Here is a 12,547-nt window from a genome sequence, read left to right on the forward strand (position 1 = left end):
TACTACTTACTACTAACGAACCAGCTAAAGTAATCTATCTTAATAAGGATTTAGTGTCACCCTTACGCAAAATAGGCGCGTCGAGTTGTGAAACCCTACCCTTATTATCAGGGCCGGATTAACCCTAAGTCAAAGTAGGCAACTGCCTAGGGGCCCCGCCTCGGCTAGGGGGCCCCGGCGGCTCAGCACGCACCAAATAAAATTTTGTTTCATAGGGTCAAAATTAATGAGTATTTTTTTTTTCTTATAATAATGAGTATGCTTTGTTATTGTTCTTTTTCGATCCATTCTTTAAATTAATGAAATAAATAAATTAATAAAATTGAAGCATTACGTTACAGTTTACGGGGCGTATTCTGCGTACCTGTTGTAAAGTTGTAATAATAGGGGTTTTTAGGAAAAATGGTTCACTTTTTTTCGAACAACCAACAACTTTTGGGTTATTTCGACTCACGAGGACTATTGATTAGAATCACGAGGACTATTGATTAAAACAAAGAAAAAGAAAGAAGACGAACGTGTCCCCAGTTTTTCATAGGAATGCTCGACCTTCAAGGCTCACTTTTTACCTTAATTTACCATTGGTTTGTGTTTTTTTATGTTTTATTTTTTTTATTTATTATTGGGTGTTCCACATCTCCTCTACTTCAGCTTAGCCTTTGGCCTCGCTGCGCCAAGCTCGGCCTGCGATCTCGTTTTTTAATACAATGGACATTGGTTCGTGTCTGTGCTCAGCTATTCATCCTGAAGCCTGATGAAGCATGGCTTTGACTTCGCATGAAAGCTCGCCTCACTGGGGCACTTCGGACTTTTAGGCCCAGATGAAGATCGATACCCGGCCTTTTAACACGCTTTCACAATTTGCGATATTGTTATCAAAAAATTTCGCGCTCGCTGCGCTCGCGTTTATTTTTGCTTTTTTAGTTGACCCCGTATCATCTACATGTTAGCTTGACTGGTAAATGAATAGAGTTAGACCAAGTCTGCAATGATTTTGGTAGCATACGCAGTGCAAGTGTTATTTATACGTCATAATTTCATAGAAGTTTAAAATAACACTTGCACTGCGAGTGCTATCAAAATTGTTGCAGGCTTATCATGGTCTAACTCGAGTAATTTAAGTAATTTTAACATATGGATATTCTTTATTATTAGGTTGATTCTAATCATGTGGCTCGGCGTATGGTCTTATGGTCGGACAATCGCTGTTCAGCCTCGCAAAATATTAACTATTGAGAAAATCAACTTTGGGGAACTAAGTAGTTGAGCTTAGCCTTTAGCCCTTAAAATTTGCCATTAGAGGTATGATAGAAAGTGACGCTGAAGCTCACATCTTTGGTATTCCACTGGGAATGGCCTTAAGCCTAAAGGGCTCTCCCCACACTTGACGCGATGCGGGATCGGCAAAAACCGATACAATAAAGCTTTATGTCCACGCAATAAGAGCGTAAAAGACATCGTTCGATTTGGATCGGCTCGGCCGACGCCTGAAGATTGAAATTAAAAACGCAAACTTATTTCCCTGTACTGAATATGCTGTGTGCAGAATTGATTGTATTAGGGGGCCCCGAGCCTCGCACTGCCTAGGGGCCCCGACATGCTTAATCCGGCCCTGCTTATTATTAATGTGTATGGACATAAATAAATCAAATTAAATAATTTCTGAATATAATTTTTCTAACAAATCAACATAAGCCTTATTGAGCTTACTGTGGGACTGAATAGGTCGATTTGTCTAAGGGTGGTATAGCACCTGTCCTGTCCAATTTATTTGTCCTATGTGTCTTGCGTCTCACATTTTGCTTAGTGAGAGAGTGAGAGAGTGAGATGCACAGACATTGAACAGATAACCAGCCTAAGATTGACCTATTAATATTTATTTACATTGTTCACAGAACGGACTTCCTACAAAAATGGTTCACAGTGCTACCCGACGTGGCGTACATTAACATACACGCCTGCTACATATACAACTGCAACAGCTGGGTGCGAGAGTATACTAAGTTCCACGAAGCGATACTAGCACCACTGAGAGTAAGCTACTGAATGACATAATGTTTATACATATTTCGCATGTGTAGGGTTTTTCCATATCAACGAAACATGTTTCACGGTGCTACCCCACGTGGCATACATTAACATACACGCCTGCTACATTTACAACTCAACAGCTGGGTGCGAGAGTATACTAAGTTCCACGAAGCGATACTAGGGAGTTAGCTACTAAATGACATAATGTTTGTACATATTTCGCACGTGTAGGGTTTTTCCATATCAATGAAAAATGGTTCACGTTGCTACCCGACGTAGCATACATTAACATACACGCCTGCTACATTTACTACTGCAACAGCTGGGTGCGAGAGTATACTAAGTTCCACGAAGCGATACTAGGGAGTTAGCTACTAAATGACATAATGTTTGTACATATTTCGCACGTGTAGGGTTTTTCCATATCAATGAAAAATGGTTCACGTTGCTACCCGACGTAGCATACATTAACATACACGCCTGCTACATATACAACTGCAACAGCTGGGTGCGAGAGTATACTAAGTTCCACGAAGCGATACTAGCACCACTGAGAGTAAGCTACTGAATGACATAATGTTTATACATATTTCGCATGTGTAGGGTTTTTCCATATCAACGAAACATGTTTCACGGTGCTACCCCACGTGGCATACATTAACATACACGCCTGCTACATTTACAACTCAACAGCTGGGTGCGAGAGTATACTAAGTTCCACGAAGCGATACTAGGGAGTTAGCTACTAAATGACATAATGTTTGTACATATTTCGCACGTGTAGGGTTTTTCCATATCAATGAAAAATGGTTCACGTTGCTACCCGACGTAGCATACATTAACATACACGCCTGCTACATTTACTACTGCAACAGCTGGGTGCGAGAGTATACTAAGTTCCACGAAGCGATACTAGGGAGTTAGCTACTAAATGACATAATGTTTGTACATATTTCGCACGTGTAGGGTTTTTCCATATCAATGAAAAATGGTTCACGTTGCTACCCGACGTAGCATACATTAACATACACGCCTGCTACATTTACAACTGCAACAGCTGGGTGCGAGAGTATACTAAGTTCCACGAAGCGATACTAGGGAGTTAGCTACTAAATGACATAATAGACCGGGAGATAGTGACACATTTTACTGGGTCATTTGTACCAGTATGGCGGTTCGTCAGGGGTCTAAGCGTGTAATGAAGGAAAGAAAATGCTATGACCATAGCGCTGGTACCGGCGGCCCAATCGCGTGGGCGTTAGTCGAACGTGTCGGATAAAATACGAGTGTCGAACGATTTGTATCACAAAAATCCTCGTATTATTCGATAGTCCATAAAAAAGAAGTAGGCGGTAGCGTAATGCCATACTTCTCCGGTGTGACTTACAGCCCGCCATACTGAGGCGAACACGTTAATTAAAAAAAAACAATTCAACCATTTGTACCAAGCTAATTTTTGCACAGGTGATCATCGTCGAGCAGCCATTCATGGACATCACCATGCCATACTTTTCGGATGGTTCCAAATGCCCGCCATACCGCCGCAAGGGAGTTAATTTTTTTTTTATTGCTAAACGATTTGTACCATCTTGAATTTTTTTTTCAACACTTTCTGTGTGATCATAAATAGAAATCTCATAATGCCATACCGGTAGGAGGTGGCAAATGTGCACATTATTTTTTTTTTATTGTAAGATTTTATTCGTATTTTTGACGATTTGTACCAGTATGGCACTAATTTTTCCTGAAAGTTTAAGTTTTACCGAATATAAATCCAAAATTTCAAAGACGTAGGTGGCGGCAATCTTGTCTTATAACTATATATTATGTTGAATAATATTGTACGGCTACCACCGCTCGAACGATTTCTCGAATCATAGAGATGTCGGCTCATCGTGCTGTAAACCTCCATTCACCATTAAATTACATCAAATCTACCACTGTGTTGCCAGTAAAATGAAACGTTTTATTAATAGTAAATATATTTATCGGCGGAAGAATGCACATAAGTAAATAAATTACTACTAGTTAAAAATACAATATTTAAATGCTTATTTTAAATAATCAGTCTTCTAAAAAGCTGTCCCATGAATTAATATTGAATTATAACTATTTTGAGGTAGAAAAGTTCGTATTGAATTGGTAATACTTCAGGTCCTTAGAGAATATAACCAACGGAGTGGTCATTAACAGGCGTTCCCCTCTGTCGAAAAAAGGCGGCCAATGGTCAACGACTTGTCAACCATATCTATGGAATGACGTTTATCTGACATGGCTATGTTGGCGTTACGTATTCGTTCCATTTTTTTTAAATTCATAGATATGAGAAAAGATTGATATGATGATTGATTGATTGATATGAAGCAAGATTGCTTGAGTGTGACAATCTTCCGCCCCATGGTAACAGTAGATATGGGATATTTTTTTTTAGGTAGAATTTTACCCAAACGATCCGGATACAAAGATGCCATACTGTAACAAATGATTTTATGTCTTGTACTTTGAAAACCCGTCGAAATATCAACTTTTTCAAGTATGGTGCCCCTTTTTCCCCCTATTAGAAGTATGGCAAATACAATAATGGTCACATTGCATCATCTAATTTCCAAAAATCCAAATGCCATACTGGTACAAATCGTCAAATTTTTTTTTATTTTTTAAGTCTTGGCTTAAGTCTCACAGTCGTCCGCCCCGTAGTTATAATCCGGAATAATTTATTTTTAGGTATAATTGTATCCAATCAAACAGAATATGATGATGCCATGCTGTAAAAAAATATTTTACGTATTGTATAGTCGTATTTTTGAAACGTGTCGATTAAATAAGTTTTTCAAGTATGGCAGCACTTTTTCCCCCTACTATAAGTATGGCAATTATAATAACGGTCACATTTTATCAAATACTCTCCAAAAATTTAAATGCAATACTGGTACAAATCGTTTAGCAAAAAAAAAAAAATTAACTTCCTTGCGGCGGTATGGCGGGCATTTGGAACCATCCGAAAAGTATGGCATGGTGATGTCCATGAATGGCTGCTCGACGATGATCACCTGTGCAAAAATTAGCTTGGTACAAATGGTTGAATTGTTTTTTTTTAATTAACGTGTTCGCCTCAGTATGGCGGGCTGTAAGTCACACCGGAGAAGTATGGCATTACGCTACCGCCTACTTCTTTTTTATGGACTATCGAATAATACGAGGATTTTTGTGGTACAAATCGTTCGACACTCGTATTTTATCCGACACGTTCGACTAACGCCCACGCGATTGGGCCGCCGGTACCAGCGCTATGGTCATAGCATTTTCTTTCCTTCATTACATGCTTAGACCCCTGACGAACCGCCATACTGGTACAAATGACCCAGTAAAATGTGTCACTATCTCCCGGTCTATAATGTTTGTACATATTTCGCACGTGTAGGGTTTTTCCATATCAATGAAAAATGGTTCACGTTGCTACCCGACGTAGCATACATTAACATACACGCCTGCTACATTTACAACTGCAACAGCTGGGTGCGAGAGTATACTAAGTTCCACGAAGCGATACTAGCACCACTAAGAGTAAGCTACTAAATGACATAATGTTTGTACCTATTTTGCATGTGTAGGGTTTTTCCATATCAACGAAAAATTGTTCAGGGTGCTACCCCACGTGGCGTAGGTACATTAACATACACGCCTGTATACAAATGCAACAGATGGGTGCGAGAGTATACAAAGTTCCACGAAGCGATACTGGCTCCACTGAGAGTAAGCTAAAAATATCATTATAGTTGATAATATTTTAAGGCCATGCTACATGGTGACCAACCAAACTTTCGACGATCCGGTTTGGAATTTCAATGTCCGCAGTATCCAAATATACACTCAATTCTTTTTTCGTAATACTACTACGTTCCCTAGCCTATGGACACTTACAACTACAGGTGTGTCACGTTAATCTCAATGCATACAGCGCCCGTTGAATATGCGTTACCTTTAAACCTATGCTGTATGTATATGTCTAATTAGATTATAAATGGTTTTCTTTGTTGCAGGGCAATAGAAAGCTAATATTTATCGACAACCACACTCGCCTCAGCGACTACGTGGAGGCAGAGCAACAAAAGTTGCCCGGTGCGACACTGGCTTTAGAGGAGGATCTCAAAGTGTTCAGTAATGCACTGAAACTGTCGCATAAGGACACTAAAGTTGCCATAAAGGTAAGGATGAGCAACAAGAGTTGGCTGGTTTTAGAGGAGGACCTCAAAGTGTTCAGTAATGCACTGAAACTGTCGCATAAGGACATTAAAGTTGCTTTAAAGGTAAGGGTGCTGATCAACAAAAGTTGCCCGGTGCAACACTGGCTTTAGAGGAGGATCTCAAAGTGTTCAGTAATGCGCTCAAACTGTCGCATAAGGACACTAAAGTTGCTATAAAGGTTAGTATGAGCAACTAAAGTTGCCCGGAGCAACCATTTGGAGGAGAATTTTAAAGTGTTTAGTAATATTAAATATTATGATATTATTTATTTGTTAGGTTGGACCCACGGCTCTACAAATAACATCAGTAGAGAAGACTAAAGTACTCGGCCTGCCGGTGCTACTGAACGACGTTTACTACGCTTCTGAAATCGACGAGGTATGTAAACCTTTTTACAGTACACATAGTGTTACTTTACCGCACCAGTGCGATAATTGGCACATTACGTAACTATGTCGAAAATTTAAAGGGCCATATATACTGTAAAACGTTGTACGATACACAAAATTTACCTGAAAGTTAATAAAACTTAGCTTAGTAGCTTTTAGTATGGAAAACGAAATTTTACATTTCCGAAATGGTCATTAATGCCTTTATTATTTGTATTTTTTTTTGTACATATCCGATAACTTTTCCAACTTACGTAACTACCCAAACCCTAACCATAATGTTGTCTGGAAGAGATAGCTTATAGCATTAGAACCGACTGTTGCTGTCCAAGGCTCGGAACCGATGTTTTCTTCATAAAAAAAATACCGGTATTATTACGTTCTTCTTCGTTTTTTGGTTTATTATTCTATTTATAATGAGAAAATCTAATAGTACGAAGTTGTTACCTAAATACATGATTCAGTCCTACGTAAAGACTATAAAATAATTAAAAATATTGGGCAATTTAGGGATTTCAAAAAAACAACAGTCATGTAAAACTAGTGTTTCTTCTCAGGTGTGCCTCGTAGATGACAACCAGTTCTCACTGTCAATAGTGAACGAGCCTACTCCACTAAGTTTCATACACAACGATTGTGATAATATTGTGCAATCCATCATACATATACGGAACCGCTGGGAGCTGAGTCAACCGGTATGTATTTATAAATACGTTTACTTAAAAATAACAACTGAAGATAAAGGTATCATAAATGTAGAAAAATCTTTATCAAATAATTTACCTAAGTTTATTCGACGACTTAAGATCTTCTTGCGAACGTAGCCCATCCCATTCGTCCGCTCCGTGGCGAACGATACGGTAGTCTCTATCACTCTTCCTTATTAGTGCGACAGAGACAATGACGTACCGTTCGCTACGTAGCGTAAGCGATTGGCATCTTGGCTACGCACTCTGGTTACAATTCCTTCTTATTCTCCAGGACTCAGTCACAGTGCATCAAAAGATACGTCCAAAAGATGTCCCAGGGACTCTCCTTAACATGGCACTCCTGAACCTTGGCTCCTGCGACCCTAACCTTCGGACGGCAGCGTATAACCAGCTATGCGCGCTCACTGCTACCTTCCATTTGAAAATCGAAGGACAACTGCTGGAGACATCAGGTTAGATCGTAATCACTCTAGGACTTAGCGTCTAAATGCTACTAAATTTGAAGATCGAACGGCAACTGTTAGAAACCTCAGGTTAGATCATAATATCTAAGAAATTAATCTGCTGCCATAGATGCTACATAATACAGTAATATAATATGGCTCTTAATGTTATTTTAAGTATGTATCGTATCGGAACTTTACATATCTCGCTACTGCAGTTCGGTGGAAAACTTAGCGTGGTTGGGGACTATCAGCCTCGAGTTACTACGCGGCCTCGCTTAACTCGCTCGGTCGTATCGCATTCGGCCGGCAATTCCCTATTACACGTTCTTTATTGTAATATATCATTATAAAACGTGTTTCTTTCAATTTAAAAAGTATCACATTATAGATGGTCAAGCAAATCTTGTCTGTAGAAAAAGGCGAGAAATTCAAATTTTCTATGAGACGATAACCCTTCGCGGCTACTTCTTTCAAATTTTCCGCCTTTTTCTACTGACAAGATCTGGTTGACCAAGTTTAAAAATGCTATTTTCTTTGACAGGCCTATGCATACCTTCCAACAATACCATCTTCATCAAGTCTGTTAGCGAAAAACTAGCGCACAACGAGCCTCATCTCACTCTAGAGTTCCTCGAGGAATGTATTCAGGTGAGTACAGCATTAATAATGGATAAAAGAAATAAATAAAAAAACATGGGTCATGAGTTCAAGACTCATATTCCTAAAGTTAAGAGCCGGTACAGACTGACTGCACGCCAACTGCAACGTCGGCGTGCAGTTACTATACAAATTGCAGTCGGGTTGCAGTCCGTATCTATCGGCTCTTAGGGGCTATGAAGCCTGAATTTTGTGTACAGTTTGGTTTTCAATATAACACTTTAAACTCTCGCGTTTTGTACACATATTTAATTACACAAACGGGTCTACCGCGATATAATTTCATTGTTTTTACCTTTAATTCCGACGTTTCAGCTGAGTTGCACCAGCTGTGGTCACGGAAAGACTGACGTCCCAACAAATGTCAACGGAGATATTAATAAAACACCACTAAACCCCGAACATTTTTATAAACTAATTTCGGGTAGTTTAGTGGTGTTTTATTAATATCTCCGTTGACATTTGTTGGGACGTCAGTCTTTCCGTGACCACAGCTGGTGCAACTCAGCTGAAACGTCGGAATTAAAGGTAAAAACAATGAAATTATATCGCGGTAGACCAGTTTGGTTTTCTTTAGTTTTTCAAAAGTAATAGCTCGATTTTAACTTTAAATATTAAATAATCATTGAATTTGCAGGGTTTCCGTGGCTCTTCCATCGAGCTAAAACATTTGTGTCTGGAATACATGACGCCGTGGCTTGCTAACTTAGTCAGGTATGTATCATCATTGATACAATTACTGATTATTTTGTGAACTTTATTTCAATTATGTAATATAATTAACTAAAACGGGACTACATCGCGTATGTAAGTATTAGTGCGGTATGCCAAAAACACGCTGCCAATTGTGTTAAAAGCATGAAAATCGGTACGATTGATCTAGAGCAGCGGTCGGCAACCTTTTAGCAGCCAAGGGCCACATAGTAGTTAACGAAGTTGCCGCGGGCCGCACTTTGTTAATATTTGTGACTTTATCAGACATTGTCGTTTGTCAATATTAAGTACATACAAAATAGCCAGGGAGGCACGCGGGCCGCAAGTGAGAGGTTCGCGGGCCGCATGCGGCCCGCGGGCCGACCGCTGATCTAGAGCCTAGGCCATTTGAATCAATTTGACCCGTAGTACACACAGCAACCCGATATAGCCCTCCGAATCGCTAAACTTAAGTAGCAGTGGGCGGGGCACATTGCCCGTAGAACCGATGGCCGTTGGGGCGGAAAGGTTCTCGAGTGGCGACCACTTACCGTAAGGCGCAACGTGGGTAGACCCCCCACAAGGTGGACTGACGACCTGGTAAAGGTCGCGGGAGTCCGCTGGATGCGGGTGGCGCAAGACCGGTCATTGTGGCACTCTTTGGGGGAGGCCTATGTCCAGCAGTGGACGTCCTCTGGCTGATATGATGATGATGATGATGACACACAGCAACACTCCTGACTATACATCAGTGGACCTTATTACAAAAGCATAAGGTCCACCGATGTACAGTTAACAGTGTGGGCGACTGTACCAAAAAAAATAATCAAAAAAAGTTTTATATGATTGCTTTTTTAGGGTTAGATATGAGGATATCAGGTATAATTTGAACTGTTTTACAAAAAAAATAGAATGGTATTTCTTTTTTTAATTATTTTTTGGTGCTTCGGGTCAATTTGATTCAAATGGTCTAAAGATCAATCGTACCGATTTTCATACCTTTAACACAATTTGCAGCATGAATTTTCGGGGTGTACCGCTAACACTATGTAATGTGACATTACCTACGTGCTTCTGAAGAAAGGCAGGCAGGTTAAATGAATGAATGAATGAAATGAATAAATGAATGAAATTGATTTATTCCAGAAATATTCCGTATTAAAACATTCGTGATTAAAACATTAAAAAATAATTACATAATGAAATATAATAAAATCCCGATGTAGTATTTAAATAGTGATGTATTACACCTTATAAAACAAAGTCCACGCTTCTGTCTGTTTGTGTATATGTATGTTCGCGATAAACTCAAAAACTACTGAACGGAATTTGATGAGGTTTTCACCTATCAATAGAGTAATTCTTGAGGAAGGTTTAGGTACATAATTTATTAAGGTCCGTGCGAAGCCGGGGCGGGTCGCTAGTAAATAATATTGTATTAATGTGTTATGTATATGAAAACTAAATATCTTTTTTTATTTTCTAGATTTTTTTTTGCTTTTCTGTGACGGAAAACATCGTGCGGAAACCTGCATACATCTGCGAAGAAATTCAAAAGTGTATGTGAAGTCCCCAATCCGCATTGGGCTAGCGTGGGGACTATAGCCCAAGCCCTCCCGCGCATGAGAGGAGGCCTGTGCCCAGCAGTAGGCTGAATTATTATTAATATTTTTCCAGATTCTGCAAGCCATCAGACGAGTCCCGCCGCCAGAAGCAAGTCGCCCAAATCCTGGAGAAGCTGATCACGCTCACCATCGAGGAGACGGAGATGTACCCCTCGGTGCAGGCTAAGATCTGGGGCTCCATCGGGCACGTGCCGGAGCTGATCGACATGGTGCTCGACAGCTTCATACAGCGGAGCGTCAACTCGGGTAACGCTTGTTATGCCACTCACAAACTCCCGGTCACTCGCAAACTGGCAGATACCCGCTAAATTTCGGTCACTCACTGTTGGTCACTCACATATTGCCGGTAACTCATTGACTGTGGGTCACTCATTGGCTACAGCCCACTCACTGATTATCAATCACTCCCTGACTAACAGTCACAGTCACTAAACTTACCGTTCGCTTCATTCTTGTCAAGTATGTTTTATGTAAGTAAATAAAAGTGATATGACACAAATCCTGGGGAAGCTGATCACGCTCACGATCGAGGAGACGGAGATGTACCCCTCGGTGCAGGCCAAGATCTGGGGCTCCATCGGGCACGTGCCCGAGCTGATCGACATGGTGCTCGACAGCTTCATACAGCGGTGCGTCAACTCGGGTATAGTCTGTCGATTTGTAGCAGGTCCCGACGGCTAATCCTTTGTCTATTGTTAAGTCAAACCACACGTGCTAGTTACCTGCAAAAAGGGTCTTAATTATTCTAATTGGCACCTGCGCAGGTGCGCTCTCCGATAACGCGCTTTTGTTACGCATCTCGATGACACATTTTAGACTGGTTCTGTAGCGTTCGACTCGCCGGTACTCAGTAACCGTAGTACTGAGTGCCAGCGAGTCGAAGGGACCACACACAGCCTAGCAAAATATTTTTTCATTAGTTAATTTTGAATCTTATTGCTATTTCCATAGGAGTTGTAATCCAATGACCGGTTAAAGTGAACGTACGATTTTTTATGCAGGTGGTAGCACGAGCGGGTTTACCTTACAATAGACAAAGGATTAGCCGTTGGGGCCTGCTACAAATCGACAGACTATAACACTTGTTATAATTTCGTTACCGGTCACTCACTAAATGCTTGGCACTCGCTGATGGGTCTCACTTATATCTAGTCCCTCCCACTCCGGTGGTCACTCACTGCTGGGTCACTCATTGGCTGGTAGTTACCTAAATACTGGTAACTCATTTGCGTAATGTGTTTCACGACTTTGGCCAGTGTTTATAAGGAAAAATTACGCAAACTTTTACGCCTTTCTTCTTTTAGCAGCTGTAAATAAACTTATTCAAAGTGAAAATTAACGACGAATATATACAATTTTGACTTTTTGTATGAAATTATGTCCAAATTTCTTCCTCGTGATACGATATCTAATGTTCACCCGCAATTTTAATGTCTTCCGTAGGTCTCGGCTCACCAATGATAGAAATAATGGCCGACACTGCCGTCGCCTTAGCGTCCGCCAACGTGCAGCTGGTATCCAAAAAAGTCATCGGTCGGATGTGTAGGGTAAGTGAATAAACATCACACATGTATGTGAAAATATACAAATACTTAAATACATAGAAAACATCAATGACTCAGGAACAAATATCTATGCTCATCACACAAATAAATGCCTTTATGCCTTTCGGGATTCGAACGCAGGACCATCGGCTTCACAGGCAGGGTCACTACCCGCTAGGCCACGCCAGTCAGCATTTAATATGATTA

The 12,547-nt window shown here is 40.4% G+C and overlaps 1 protein-coding gene across 1 annotated transcript in view; it reads left to right on the forward strand.

Moving 5' to 3' along the window:
• Nucleotides 1-12,547, forward strand: part of LOC134803788 (neurofibromin) — a 115,170-nt gene that overhangs the window by 60,020 nt on the left and 42,603 nt on the right. Inside the window, exons 36-44 of the mRNA XM_063776624.1 lie at nt 1,896-2,034; nt 6,072-6,236; nt 6,553-6,654; nt 7,223-7,360; nt 7,647-7,827; nt 8,363-8,469; nt 9,116-9,192; nt 10,849-11,042; nt 12,240-12,343. Coding sequence (XP_063632694.1) covers nt 1,896-2,034; nt 6,072-6,236; nt 6,553-6,654; nt 7,223-7,360; nt 7,647-7,827; nt 8,363-8,469; nt 9,116-9,192; nt 10,849-11,042; nt 12,240-12,343 — 1,207 coding nt within the window. The remainder of the gene's footprint in view (nt 1-1,895; nt 2,035-6,071; nt 6,237-6,552; nt 6,655-7,222; nt 7,361-7,646; nt 7,828-8,362; nt 8,470-9,115; nt 9,193-10,848; nt 11,043-12,239; nt 12,344-12,547) is intronic.

Source organism: Cydia splendana, chromosome 27, assembly GCF_910591565.1.
Source record: "Cydia splendana chromosome 27, ilCydSple1.2, whole genome shotgun sequence".
Classification (NCBI taxonomy): Eukaryota; Metazoa; Arthropoda; class Insecta; order Lepidoptera; family Tortricidae; genus Cydia; species Cydia splendana.